The following is a 14,779-nucleotide window of genomic DNA, read 5'->3' as shown; positions in this document are numbered from 1 at the left end:
AGCCAGCTCTGGCTGGTATGGCTCAGTGGATTGAATGCTGGCCTGTGAACCAAAGGGACACCAGTTCGATTCCCAGGCAGGGCACATGCCTGGGTTTTGGGCCAGGTCCCCAGTAGGGGGCAATCACACATTGATGTTTCTCTCCCTCTCTTTCCCCTCTCCAGAAATAATGAATTAAAATCTTTTTTAAAAAGTTAAAAAAAAATCCAAAGCCAAACTTTGCTGTCTCTGGCTTCTGAAAATGGCTTTGAATTGAGAGTGAGAAATTACTAATTCCCAAATTAGCAGTCCATCCAGACCTTTGTTGTCCCAGGATAAGATAATAGAAACTTGTGGCTAAAGAGATTCTGGACACTAGAGCAACATTTTCAGGAAAATATTAATTTGGCTTAGCCAGCTTATTTACATAAAACAGACTAAGTTTTTCAAGGAATCAAAACCCTGATGTTTAACCATAAGGGTTTGCGCCTTGGTAGCTCCCAGTGCCATCCATTCTGTTCTTTGCTGGCATGCATGCGTGTGTTCAGATACTTCAAATGGTGTGTGAAGACCTCCCAGCTGCTGGTTCAGGTTACTGTTGATGAAAATAATTTCTGTGAGAATAACAAAGCTTATACTAACAATTACTAAGTATATATCTGTGTGGTTGTGCAGTGAGCAAAACATACACTGCTGCCTGCAGAGGCAGTGTAGGTTCTGGTCTTAAAATAGTCAGTTGTAAAAGATTGTGTTCTATTCTGTCCTTTCCCTGAACCAACTTTGTAAATGCGTGTTGTGAATTGCACTTCTAAAATCTTATTTTTCCCCTTGCTTCTTAGTCAATTGGAAATGCTAAGACAACCAGGAATGATAATAGCAGTCGTTTTGGGAAGTATATTGAGATTGGTTTTGATAAGAGATATCGAATCATTGGTGCCAATATGAGAACTTACCTTTTGGAGAAATCCCGAGTGGTGTTCCAGGTAAGCTGGGCATGTAGACATATGTACTCATGTTAGGTTGCCATATAATTCCAGAGCTCATGCTTGTTGGTTTGCATTTTGTTTCCAGATATACTTGAGTATATTATGACAATATTACTACAGACCACACTTGGACTGGAATGTGGGAAATGATGTCTGTCAGAAGTGAGGGAGTACCCATTAGACTAATGGTCTTTGAGGCCGGGCACTGGTTTAGGTTTAATAGTTTTTACTTTTTCCTGCAGATGCCTGTGTATTTCAATTGATAGGAAAGGCATTGGTTTATGCCTTCAATGAGTGACAGCTTGAACTCAGTTCAAGAAAAAAAAATTACCCTTGTTCTCTTTCCCGAGTTACACAACTCAGTGTGAATTGTCAAAGAACACATTCAAGTCTATATGCCGTGCAGAATATCATTTACATATTTGCTCATGGTCCTTTTTTATCTCTAAGTGGGAAACACTATAGATTTACAGCATTGGCAGGCATACATTTATATATTTATAGGCACACTGAGGAAATGTGCTCTTATCATTGGAAAACTCCCAGTCTAGGGCTCTGGCCCACTGCATGCTGTGAGATCAGGGTTTCTATAGCCTCTTAACTGGATGCCCATGGCCCTGAAGCTCAGATTCCCCTGGCACTGCTGTGTAGCAGCATCTACAGTTTCCATTGCACAAGTCTGTTAAGGTTATGAAAGTGTCTGGGATGTACTGAGAGTCACAAGTTTCAGCAGTGTCTACAGTTTCCATTGCACAAGCCTGTTACGCTTTTGAAAGTGTCTGGGACATACTCAGAATGATGAATTTCAGCAGCCTGCAGCTACCCTGGCTTTGACTTTGGGGATGTGCCTAATTCGTGGCCACATAGGTATAATACTTGATTTTTATATAATAAAGCAATAGTCACTCTCCTCCATTTTTAAATATGTGGGTGCACACAGAGCAATGTTAATATATACACATGTATATTTGTATAGTTTATATTTTTTTATTAATTTTTTCAATTTTTTATTTAATTATTTTTCAAGTACAGTTTTCTGTCTATTACTCCCATCCCGTCCCACCCCCCATCCTCCCCCCCTCCCATTTCCACCCTTCTCAGTTGTTGTCCATGTATCCTTTATACAGGTTCCTCTAAATCCCTCCCTTTTATCCCCTGAAATTCCCTCCCCTCTCCCCTCCAGTAGTTTTTATTTTTTAAAATGCTTGGTAGCCAAAAGAAAGAATGGAGGAAATATGTAGATCTAAGAAAAGATTGGGTTTAATTAGTCCAGATTTGATTGCTAGGTAAACAATTAAAGGTTAAGTGGGTATGGTGACCAGAGGCTAGTAAGAGTGCTTAAGACAAACCATTAAGGCCTAATGCAATGTTATCTAGAGATATTAAAGAAATTCTACTTGTTCCCAATCCCCAGTACTAAATAATGTTGAGGAAATCTGGTATGTCAAAATGAGTCATCCAGAGCATAGTTTATTCTGTCCTTCATGTACAAAGGACCAAAGCATTTCTGTAGATCCACCTGCTTTTGGGTTGTCTGTGAGCTAAATTACCTGATCTTTTGCCTAATCATGCTTTTGATCATTTGATATATTGTTAATCTGTTTCATGTCTTCTGTCCTGTAATAGGTTTTCTTTAGCAGACATCAGGCCCCTGTGGAAATGAAACCTGACCTTGGCCTTACTTGCACTATTCTTTAGTCAGCTGAATACACTGCAGAATTCAGGGATACGGTATTAGAGTATAAGGATTCAATTTTGCATAAATATTATTACAGTATTATTACAAATGTAAAGCAACCACAGTAGATAGTCCAGTCTAAATTATGGAAAAAATAAGATATTCTTTTTCATTCAAGGTGTTAGTAAGACTGTGTATCTAAGAGGCACTATGAGAAAATATTGAGTATTCAAAAAAAACAGTTTTAGCTTCCTTCAAAGGCAATGGTCTCTTATAATGATGCCACATAGGAAGTGTTCAGGAGTTCAGGAAGCGTCACTGTCAGATGTTTTGTGGCGAATGTGACCAGCAGATGCTCACTCACCCCCTTGCACCTGGCTAGTAACCACAAGATTTAGTAATCATAACCACGTGTTAGGAAATTTGGGAAAGGACAGTTTATTGCACTGACATAATTAAGTATTAAAACTTTATTTTATGATTGAATTTTCTGAGTTTTAGGTTAAAATGCTGTCATTGAAAACTCTTTTTTATTTTAAAGGCAGAAGAGGAGAGAAACTATCACATCTTTTATCAACTTTGTGCCTCAGCAAAGTTACCTGAATTTAAGATGCTGCGATTAGGTATGGATATGGCATTAGATTTCTTGTACTACAATATTGTTTTCTGTTAATTTATGATAATTATGAGTTTATAAGCCTACTTGTTAAAAAGGAGATATCTCATACTGAAGTATTTACTGGTGACATAAGAGGTCTACACTTGGCTTCAATATAACCCAAGGGATAGGGAAGGAGGAGTAGCTGCCTGATTGCAACAACATTGGTCTTGAGACTTTGGTCAGGATGGAGGTGTAGGTAAACAAGCCTCATCTTCTCAAACAACTACAAAAATTACAACTAGACTACAAAACAAATGCCACCCAGAATAGTCAGAAAATTGAGCTATATGGAAGTCTGACAAGGATTTAAAGAAGCCACATTCATTCAGATGGGTAGGAGTTGCAGAGAGGCGGTGATGGGCAGAGAGGTGTGGAGAGCTGGAGAGGTGCAGAGAAGCATGGCAGACTGGCACAGAGAGGAGCAGGGACAAACAGTGGGTGGTCCCACATCCATGTGTAGTAGATAGAAATTGGGAAGGACACCTTGAGAGCGAGGGATCCCAGCCCCAGACCACACTACCCAGCCCAGGGTTCCAGTGCCAGGAGGTAAGTCCCTGTAACTTCTGGCTTTAAAAACCAGTGAAGGTTGGGGCAGTAGAAGAAACTGAAGGGTTCTTAGGAGATTCCTTTTAAAGGGCCCGCAGCAGATTTAGGACTTCACTCAGCACCAGGGTAACAGCTGGAAGGGCACCAGTGGCATACAGGGAGAAGTTGAAATGTCTGGCATCAGGACGGGTGCCAGGGACAGGTTCTTCTGGACGAAACACCAGAGGCCAGGCAGCAGCATTGTCCCTTGTCAGAGCCCTCCCCCACACAGAACTACAGAGTGGTAACACAGGTTGCCCTGCCCGGGCGATTACGTAAGGCTGTACCTGATACAAATTATGGGTGTGCTTTTCTACAATAGGCCACACTACTGAGACAGAGAGTCAAGGCAGCTCAACCTAATACACAGAAACAAATACAGGGGGCCCGCCAAAATGAGGAGACAAAGAGGCATGGCTTGAATGAAAGAACAGAACAAAACCCCAGATAAAGAACTAAATGAAATGGAAATAAGCAACCTATCAGATGTAGAGTTCAAAACATTGGTTATCAGGATGCTCAGGGAACTCATTGGCTACTTCAACAGCATAAAAAAGGCTCAGGCAGAAATGAATATGAACATTAAGTGAAATAAAGAAAAATCCATAGGGAACCAGTAGTTGAGGGGATGAAGCAAAGAATCAAATCAATGGTTCAGAAGATAAGGAAGAAAAGAAGCATTCAATTAGAACAGCAGGAAGAAGAAAGAATTTTAAAATACCAGGATAAGCTAAGGAGCCTTTGGGACATCTTCAAATGTACCAACATCCAAATCAAAGGGGTGCCAGAAGGAAAAGAGGAAGAACAAGAAATTGAAAACTTACTTGAAAAAATAATAAAAGAAAACTTCCTTAATTTGGTGGAGGAAAGAGACATATATATGTCCAAGAAGTACAGAGAGTCCCAAACAAGATGAACCCAAAGAAGACCACACCAAGATACATCATAATTAAAATACCAAAGGTTAAAGATAAAAAGAGAATCTTAAAAGCAGAAAGAGAAAAGAGTTACCTACATAGGAGTTCCCATTAGACTATCAGCTGATTTCTCAAAAGAAACCTTACAGGCAAGAAGGGGCTGGAAAGAAGTATTCCAAGTCATGAAAGGCAAGGACCTACAGGGACCAGAGGGGAGAGGGGAGGGAATTGCAGGGGAAAGGGGGAAGAAGGATAAAGGGCACATGGACAACAACTAAGGGGGGAGGGGAAATGGGAGGGAGGTGGGAAGCACTGGGGGGGGGGGGTGAGCTGGGATGGGAGTAAAAGACAGAAAACTGTACTTGAACAACAATTAAATTTTTTAAAAAAGATTACTCTATCCAGCAAAGCTATCATTTAGAATTGAAGGGCAGATAAAGTGCTTCCCAGACAAGGTAAAACTAAAGTTCATCATCACCAAGCCATTATTATAGGATATGTTAAAGAGAATTATATAAGAAAAAATATCAAAACTGTGAACATTAAAATGGCAATAAACTCACAACTATCAACCATGGAATTTAAAAAACAAACTAAGTAAGCAAGCAGAACAGAAACAAAATTACAGATACGGAGATCATTGGGAGTGTTATCATTTGGGAGGGAGATGGGAGAGAATGGAGGAAAAGGTGCAGGGATTAAGAAGTACAAATTGGTAGGTACAAAATAGACAAGGGATGTTAAGAACAGTTGTAGGAAATGGAATAGGCCAAGAACTTAATATGCATGGTTCATGGACATGAATCATGTCCATGGGTGGGGGATTGCTGGAGGCAATGGGGAAACTGGGTAGAAGGGGGCAAAGGGAGAAAAATTGGAACAACTAATAGTATAATCAATAAAATATATATTTTTAAAAATATTTTATTTATTCTTTTTTAGAGAGAGGGGAAGGGAAGGAGAAAGAGTAGGAGAGAAACATCAGTGTGTGGTTGCCTCTCATGTGTCCCCTTTTTGGGAACTGGCCTGCAAACCAGCCATGTGCCCTGACTGGGAGTCAAACCAGTGACCCTTTGCTTCACAGGTCCATGCTCAATCCACTGAGCTACACCAGCCAGGGCTCAATAAAATATATTTTTAAAAATAAAAAAGAAAATGAAGCTACCTTAAAAAAAAAGATTGGTCTTGAGTTGATACTTGCTTAAGATGAATGATGAGTACATAGGTGCTCATTATGTTAGTCCATTTACTTTTGTATATGTTCAAAATTTGCCTTAATTAAAAGAAAAACTGTTAAAGGAGTTTATGTAATGGAGGCCTATGAGATTTCTGATGAAGGGAATAAAGTGTTTGAAGCACATTGATTGGAATAAAACCATTTTAGGAAAGGACCATTCATTTCATCAGTTAAGATAAATAAACTACAAACATTTCACTTTATTACTTAATTTTGAGTTTTATATTAAAATATAACTGAAAACACAGGCAGTAGAGCTCCTGACTCTATACCCTCAACTGCAATGTCATTGCTCCTGATTGAGAGTAGACAAAAGAAGACAAGTCTTTTTCATAGACTGCTAATCTCTTATCTTCTTATTTGCAGGCAATGCAAATCACTTTCATTACACGAAGCAAGGCGGCAGTCCTGTGATTGAAGGAGTCGACGATGCCAAGGAGATGGCACATACCAGGCAGGCCTGCACTCTGCTAGGTAATGTGATTTTATCTTGAGCTCTTTTAAGAAAGAGCTTTTTGACTCAAGCAATTTTTGTTTGGAATATTGACTTGGCTTCGTATTAAATGGTGAGTATTGTTGAGAGGTTTAACATTCCTTATAAAATATATCTGACAGCAAATGGGCACAAGGTTTCTTTTTGGGTTTATGGGAACTGTTCTAAAATTAGATTGTGGTGATGGTTGCACAACTTTGCAAATTTACTAAGAATTATTGAATCACATACTTAGAATAGGTGAATTTTAAGGTGTGCAAATTGTCCCTCAGTAAAGCTATTTAAACACACATTCAGGGCATCAAGGGAGTTAGGACTAACTAACTCTGCTTAAGTTTTTACAATATCTGAAACCTAGAGATAAGTAAAACAGGTTCCTGCACAAACTCACACTGCACAGTGTTTTTGCTTTTGTTTTTTGTGTGTGGCTGGGAAATGTGGCTGAGCAGCTGGGTGACAAAACCATGTAGTACATGCAGTTTATACTGTCTTTGACATGGTTCGATGTCGCTGCCTTGTTCCTCATATTTAAAAAATATCAGGTCTCCAGGTAAATAAATTAATCTGTAGAACTGTGGAGTATGATTTCAGTGGTTTTTTAAAAACCTCATATTATGAGTAAACCTAAAATGATATATTGGTAATTTGAGGGGAGCCCTGAAGTGAACTTAATTTTAAAGTGGTGTTAACCCGAGCACAGCCTAGGACCGCTGTAATGTCTGTAAAAGCTCAGAATCTCAGACCTACCCCAGACCTCCTGAGTCAGAATCCAGATTTGAACAGGAACCACTGGTGATTCATATGCATATTGAATTTTTAAAAACACTGCTTTGTCTAGGGATAAATCTGTTTGTAAATAGAAAATTAGAAATTTGAAAAAGCTATAATGCAGGAGATGGAAAAAGCATTCATTATATGTTCAATGCTCAGTTACCCTGGATATGATTACATATTTGGAAACAATTTTACCATTTTTACTTGCATATACGTATTTCTAATATTCTGGAAATTCTTACCTTATTGAAAAATGAGGCCAGATCTGATCAAAAGCCAAGAGCTGTGCGGCTTTCTTGTCCTCCCTTACCTTCAGGCCCTGCTCTAATCCTGCATTTGGGCACTCACTCATCGGGTGGAGTACAACACAGCCTGAACACTTCTAATTTAGGGGCCTCTTTGACTTATACTTGGTCTGTAGTTAAAAGAAGTCATTAAATAATCTGATTTAAAACAGCTTTATTGGGCTACAACTTGCACTTGGAGTAGGGATAGATAGAAAAGGTAGTAGTGTTAATAAAATACTTAAATCTAGTGTGTGACATTGATGACATAATTTGTTTACTATTTGCCATAACACATAGTGTGTAAATATACTATGTGAATTTTCTCATTTAACGTTCATAAACACCCTTTGAGATAGTCACAATTATTCCCATATTTCAAATGAGAAAACAGAAGCATAGCAGGGTGAGGTTACCTGCCCAGGTGAGATGGCAGGTCAGGAGCAGAGCCAGGCTTGAGTCCATATTTGTCTCACCTCACACGTCGTGCTCTCAGCCATGGCAGCGATATTGTTAACTATGACATGTTATAATGTGCACAACGTCTGGTGATATTTAAGAGTTAGAAATAGGCTTAACATTGTCTGCTGTAATTGTTTAGCTCCCGCTTTAAAATTAATCACATGTCCATTTACTCTGTTGTTTCAGGAATTAGTGAATCTTATCAGATGGGAATTTTCCGAATACTTGCTGGCATTCTCCACTTAGGCAACGTTGGATTTACGTCTCGAGATTCAGACAGCTGCACAATACCTGTAAGCTCAGAACAAGCGTAGTGTGTTGGTAGTCGATTTGTGTTTCAGAGTTGTTGATTCTTTAGGGAAGAAATACATTAAAGTCTCTCTATTACCATTGTCAGAGAGATGTAAAATCTTGAGTTGAAATAAAGAAATGTGGATTCTAATCCCTGGTGCGCAGTGATTGTGTGTGTGTGTGTGTGTGTGTGAGAGAGAGAGAGAGAGACAGGCTAGGAGACTCAGACTTGGAGACGTGTGTGATGCATATGAACAGAGGTGAGAAACAGATGTGAACATTGGATTGGTGAGTCTAGAGAGAAGGGTTTATTTGGCACAAGTGCCAAGAATTGAGAACTTTTTGTCTCCAGCTGTGGAAATATAATATGGTTTAAAAGCTATTGAAGAAACTGTTAGCAGTGGTTACTCTTGGGAAGAGGGACTAGATGTCTGTGAGATGGGTTGTCTTCGCTATGATTTATAATCTCTTCCACACATGGTAATAACAGCACACTGAGATTTAAAACCCAATTGCATATGTGGAAACATTTGTTTCAACTATAACAAACCTGACAGTCCAAATTGTCCTCATTGGACATTTGTCATTTGCAGTATTTGCTGATCACTGCCATCAAAGATAACACACAACACACACACACACACACACATACACACTCACACACACACACTCATACATACATGGGGGGGCCCAGAAAATCAGGAGTTTATTTATTAAAAATTGTGTATTAATTCTTACATGTTTAAACTTCTGTCACCTTCAAAGTACCCTCCATTTGATGCAGTACACGTATTGAGACATTTTTTCCACTGCTCAAATCAGTTTTTAAACTCAATTTTGATGCCTTGTTGTGCTTTTGCCATTTTTTTTCTCACCTTTTCCACATCAGCAAAACATTTCCCTTTGAGGGCTTTTTTCATCTAGAGAAACAAAAAAAGTCACACAGGGTGAGATTAGGTGAATAGGGAGGGTGGGGCATGGGGGTCATGCCATTTTTTTGGTCAAAAACTACTGAACACTCAGTGCAGTATGGGCAGGTGTCCTGGTAAATCATGAAATGGGCAAATGCATTGAAAGAGTGTTCAAAACAATTCACTGAAGCCAAATGTAGCCTCTCACAACAATGCCAGCTGATACACTGATACAGATGGGTTCCTAGAATACCCACCTAGCACGGGAAGCCTGTACTACCAGGGGCCCACCCTCTAGAAGATAATTCTGGTGTTTTGGGGATCTCCTCTGGTATATATATATTTATTAGGTATCTTTTAACTTAAAATAGAGGAAGTTTTAATGTAATTAATTTTATTTCCAACCTATTTCTTCAAAAATTGTAATTGAAGATAGCCTTTTTTTTTATTGAGTTGAGAGAGATATTGATTTATTGTTCCACTTATTTATGCATTAATTGGTTGATTCTTTTATGTGTCCTGACTGGGGATTGAACCCACAACCTTGGTGTATCAGGATGATGCTCTGACCAGCTGAGCTACCTGCACAGGGCTAGAAGACAATCTTGAGATTTACATTTCACTCTTCAGATACCTGGGTTGATTTTGGCAAACTTACATGTAGATTAACTTGTGTGACCTAAATTTAGATAAATTCAACTTTTGTTTTGAAATATATTTTCAGTATCTTTGCCTGGGTTTAAGCCCAACTCTACTATTTACTCATTCTGTGTTTTGAGTAAGTAGTTTCGCTTCTTATCTCAGTTTAGTCTCTTACATTTTACAGATGAGGAACAGCAGTTTTGGACTAGGTGCTCTGACTGACCTTCATGCTGAATAAATTATTTTTAAAATATTTAAAAAATAAATGCATAAGAACCACTCAGAGGCTAAAAACTAGGTGGCAATAGAACTCAGAGAACAAAGCATAACCCTGGAGCTAGGGCTCACCTTGAGGGTATTTGCAGAAACAAGTGACCTTGAGCTTAGGTTTTCGTAGGCAGATGTGGTGCAAAAGAATAAAGATAAAGTCTAGGGCTTATGTAAACAGAGGAACAAATAAGGTAACCACTGTCTAAAACTGAGACCCTAATTGGGGAGCTAATTATAAACTTGTCTACCACCCCCACCAAGAGTACAAAGAAAAACTAATCTGCCTCAAGCCTTGGTGCTAATTAGAGGTGGAAAAAATGGTTACTTAAAAATTTATAGCAGTGAACATCATCCATACTCCCAGCCTGATTTCATAGTTCCCTGATGATCCCAGAAAGCTACAGACAGAAAACTTAGCTTGAATTTGTCCTGGAATGGCAGGCTCTAGGTGCCGCACAGAAGCAAATGCAAGCCTATTTGGGAGGATCCACTTTCAGTCAAGGCCTCAGGAGAGTTCTGGGAGGGAAGTTACAAGAATTATTGGCTCATAATCAAAAATCATAAATCCCAGAATGAAACAAAATAGAAGGAGCAAGGAAATATAACAGAATAGCAGAGCCAACCCTCTAAGAAAGAAATTAATAGCAGGTTTGACACAACTGAGGAGAGAACTGATGAGCTAGCTAGAAGATAGATGTGAAAAAAAGGACCCAAAATCAGGATAAGACCCAGAGATGAAGCACTGAAAAACAGTCAGTAAGAGAGATGAAGAATAGAGCAATAAATTCTAATTTTAATCTAATGAGAATTCCTAACAGAAAAAAGTAGTAAGGCAGACATAATATTTGAAGAGATAATTACTAACAAATTTTAGAACTTACGAAATGACATTAAACCACAGATTTGGAAAGTCCAAAAAATATGCCAGTTAGAATAAATAAAAGAAAATCCATCTCTGACTCACCATAGTGATCCACTTCTAAATGGTGTCAAGTCATTTGTATATGTATGAATGAAATAGCTGCTTATTTAAGGTAAGGGAGTTCAGCTGTGCTGTTGGTAATGGTGCTTTTTGATTACGAAATAATTACCTGGGAGGAGGGGAGATGAAAGAAGGAAGGGCAAGAGGATGAGGGTGTCAAGAAACCCAGGTTCTAATGACAGCTCTGACATAAATTGGCCATCTGATTTTTGATGAGCGGTTCCCTTGGCCCTCATTTCTTCATTTGTTAATTAGCCATTACAGTGTCCTCCTGCCTACTCCCCAGGAATGTTATCCTATTTAATCGAAACATGCGAGTGAAGGTTTGAAAAATATAATACACTAATATGGATTCGATTAAACAGATATTCATTGAGTGCCCAGTCATGTAAGTGATTACAGAGATTCTAATGTACTATCGAGTTACTCTGTAAAACCCTTCAATGGCCTCCCATTGCTCTCAGGGTAAAGACCAGCCAAGGTCCAGCCTCTGCCTGTCTCTGGCTCTATCTCATACACCTTCTCCCTCACTCAGCTTCAGTCCTTCACATTGACGGTAACTCTCTCATCACAGGACTTTCCATCAGCTGTGTCCTCAGCTCGGAAGACCCTCCTTTCCTGCTTCACCAAGTTAACACCTACTTGTCTTTCAGATCCAAGCTCCATGTCTAAGGCAGCTGTCCCCTGCCTCCCTGACAAGGGCGCACTCATCTCACCTGGGATCTTAGTGCAGTGTCCTTCTCCTTTGTAGTAATATGGCATTTTAGGGGGTAATTATTTGATGAATATCCATTTCCCCTAGAACTTGGAGGACAGGGACCATGTCTGTTTTTGTTTACTGGTATACAGTAGGCACTCAGTAAATACGAATGTCTGAAAAGAGTTACAGATAATTTTTGAAATGAGCCCTAGAAGAGATTGCAGATACTGTCTAGTTGCTGGTTTGATGGATGATTTTGATTATTGTCACTGATCAGCTTTCAGTGATCTTGGTGTTTGTTATAATAAAGAAGTGGCTGGGTTTTATTTGCTACCGCTTGGTTAGCACTTTTCAGTAAGTTCATATTTGATCTGGTCATAGGAAATAACCCATGCTCTTTTGGCAGCCCAAGCATGAACCCCTCAGCATATTCTGTGACCTCATGGGCGTGGACTATGAGGAGATGTGTCACTGGCTCTGCCACCGGAAGCTGGCTACCGCCACAGAGACATATATCAAGCCCATCTCCAAGCTGCAGGCTACGAATGCCCGTGATGCTTTGTCCAAGCACATCTATGCCAAGCTCTTTAACTGGATTGTAGATCATGTCAATCAGGCTCTCCATTCTGCTGTCAAACAGCACTCCTTTATTGGTGTGCTAGACATTTATGGGTAAGTGTTCTTGGCTCAGTGACCTGCCAGAGAGCATTTCTCTCTAGAGATTTTCTAGGCACTCAAATACATGGGTATTTGATTCTGTCTCCTACTTGTAAGAAGTAAAAATTAGAAGAGAATTTCTAAAAATCTTATTTCATTTGCTAGTTTTTTTTCTCTGAGTACCATTCTTTAACTCTTAAAATCCTTCTTGTACATGTGTGCTTTTGATGCCTAATTTTTCATTATCTGGTTCAGATTTTCAAAAGAATCTATAAGCTCTCTATTCCCAGTTCCCCTCTGTGTGTATGTAAACACTGAGTCTGTACATTGGCAAGAGAAATGGCTTTGTCATAGCACTGAGTGTTCCCCCCTTGGGGGTGAATTAGCGCCTCCCTCAAAACTCATGCTGGTTAAAACAGCTACACACTGGAGTCTTTTAGAAAACCTCTCTGCATCTTGACTGAGGCCTGTCTGCTGGGCGCACGTCCCATTACACTGACTTGTAAACCTTTACCCTCACTAATGTAGAAAGAAAACTTCCCGATGTTGGGGGATTTCCTAATTCTTTCTAATATGCACATTTGGAGTATTTTTACAAGCTACTTGTTCCTTTTTCTCCTCTTCCCATATTATTTTTGGTTTTACAGATTTGAAACATTTGAGATAAACAGTTTTGAACAGTTTTGCATAAATTACGCAAATGAAAAACTACAGCAACAATTCAATATGGTAAGAATTTTCTTTATTTGAGTAATATTCTGCCTTAAGTTATTTTCTTGAATTCCTAGTCTGCGCTTACATTCTAGTTCCTGAAATGAAGTTATAAATTACAAGTGTTATCTGGTGTTCAGGACAGCTAAACTGCTGAGGAATTTATGATTAATAAGTGATGCAACATTAGAAAAATATTTATGGTCCAGATAGGATTCAAGGTCGTCCTTGGATTGCTGCCTGAGAATAATGGAAATTTTGCACAAGTAATTTGATCGAGGGAAGCAGAAAGTGTGTTAGATAGTAACATGGCATTTACGGAGCTTTGAGCCTAAGGCACAGTCTTCAGTTTGTGGTGCCTGAGGCTAAATGTGTGGACTTGGAACTTGCTTAACTCTTGTATTAGCAAGACACCAGAACAGAAATTCAGAACATATTCTCTTTTCCACATTTTTTATAGTCCTCATTTGATATGTTTATTGATTTTAAGAGAGGGGAAGAGGGGGGTGAGAGAAGGGAAAATAATGAGATGAGAAACATTGATCAATTGCCTCCTGTTCGTGCCCCAACCAGGGATCGAACCTGCAACCTAGACATGTGCCTTGACCAGGCATCAAACCTTCAACCTTTTTGTGTATGGGACAGTGTTCCAACCATCTGAGCCTTCTAGCCAGGGCTCCTACATATTTTTCACAGATGGTATTTTCTTTTTAACACTTTGAGATATTTACTGAGACAAGGGCAATGGGCATATTTTGAGAGTACCTCTTCTGAAGTTGTAATGTCAAATATAGGAGAGCATTGTCATGATGTTGAGGGATTTGGAGGCACTTAAAAATGAGGGTAGCAGATTGCAATAGTGAAGAGCACAGTGCCCCTGAGCTGAACTCCTTGGTTAGAATCCTGCTCTGCATTGATCCAGAGGAACTTGGGCAAGTTAATTGACCTTCCTGGCCTTAGTCCCCTCATCTGTATAATGGGGGCAATAATAGTGCCTACTGCACATAGTTTTATGGATGAAATGAGTTAAGATATGTAGAGTACTCACTGCCTGACAGGCACAGTAAGTGCAAGATTAGGGGCAGTTATTAGTTTTAATGAAAGAGGATATTAAAAATGAGTCACCCATAGGAATTGGAAGATACATGGAAGAGAAAAGAGCTGAAGAACAAGAAAAGAACCCTTAATAAATATTTTCATCTTACAAGGATAGAGGTCAAGTTAATGAAGAAAAAAATAGAAGTTTAAAGATATTTTAAGTTACAAAATTAAGAAAAACCAGAAGATTTAAAACCAGTAATATTGGGAGGGTGTGAAAAAGCAGTTAAAGGTAGTATGTATGAAGTTAGCCTCATCTAATGAAGAAATCAATAGGTAATATTTCAAATAAATAAGTTAAGATGTAGTTGATAAGCATATTCTTTTAAGATAAATATCAGAAGAAATACCTAAGGGAGTTATGAAACTGGTTGCCACCAGGCAGGGAGGCCGAGGTTGGGGAGAGATGGGACAAGGGATTGTTAGCTTGTCATCATGAACCCTTTGGCTGTTTGATTTTT

General features: G+C 39.1%; 1 protein-coding gene across 4 annotated transcripts in view; it reads left to right on the top strand.

Annotated features, from left to right (window-relative positions):
- The window catches only part of MYO5A (myosin VA), a 185,177-nt gene that overhangs the window by 88,168 nt on the left and 82,230 nt on the right, over window positions 1–14,779 (top strand). For all 4 annotated transcript variants that reach the window (XM_037054650.1, XM_037054649.1, XM_037054648.1 and 1 more), the window contains exons 6-11: window positions 819–962; window positions 3,185–3,266; window positions 6,410–6,517; window positions 8,243–8,349; window positions 12,259–12,524; window positions 13,157–13,238. In XM_037054650.1, coding sequence (XP_036910545.1) covers window positions 819–962; window positions 3,185–3,266; window positions 6,410–6,517; window positions 8,243–8,349; window positions 12,259–12,524; window positions 13,157–13,238 — 789 coding nt within the window. The remainder of the gene's footprint in view (window positions 1–818; window positions 963–3,184; window positions 3,267–6,409; window positions 6,518–8,242; window positions 8,350–12,258; window positions 12,525–13,156; window positions 13,239–14,779) is intronic.

Source organism: Sturnira hondurensis, unplaced genomic scaffold (genome assembly GCF_014824575.4).
Source record: "Sturnira hondurensis isolate 20B ecotype Veracruz unplaced genomic scaffold, ASM1482457v3 Scaffold0008196, whole genome shotgun sequence".
In the NCBI taxonomy this organism is placed as follows: Eukaryota; Metazoa; Chordata; class Mammalia; order Chiroptera; family Phyllostomidae; genus Sturnira; species Sturnira hondurensis.
Note: the sequence above shows the minus strand (reverse complement) of the source record. Positions and strands in the feature narration are given on the sequence as shown.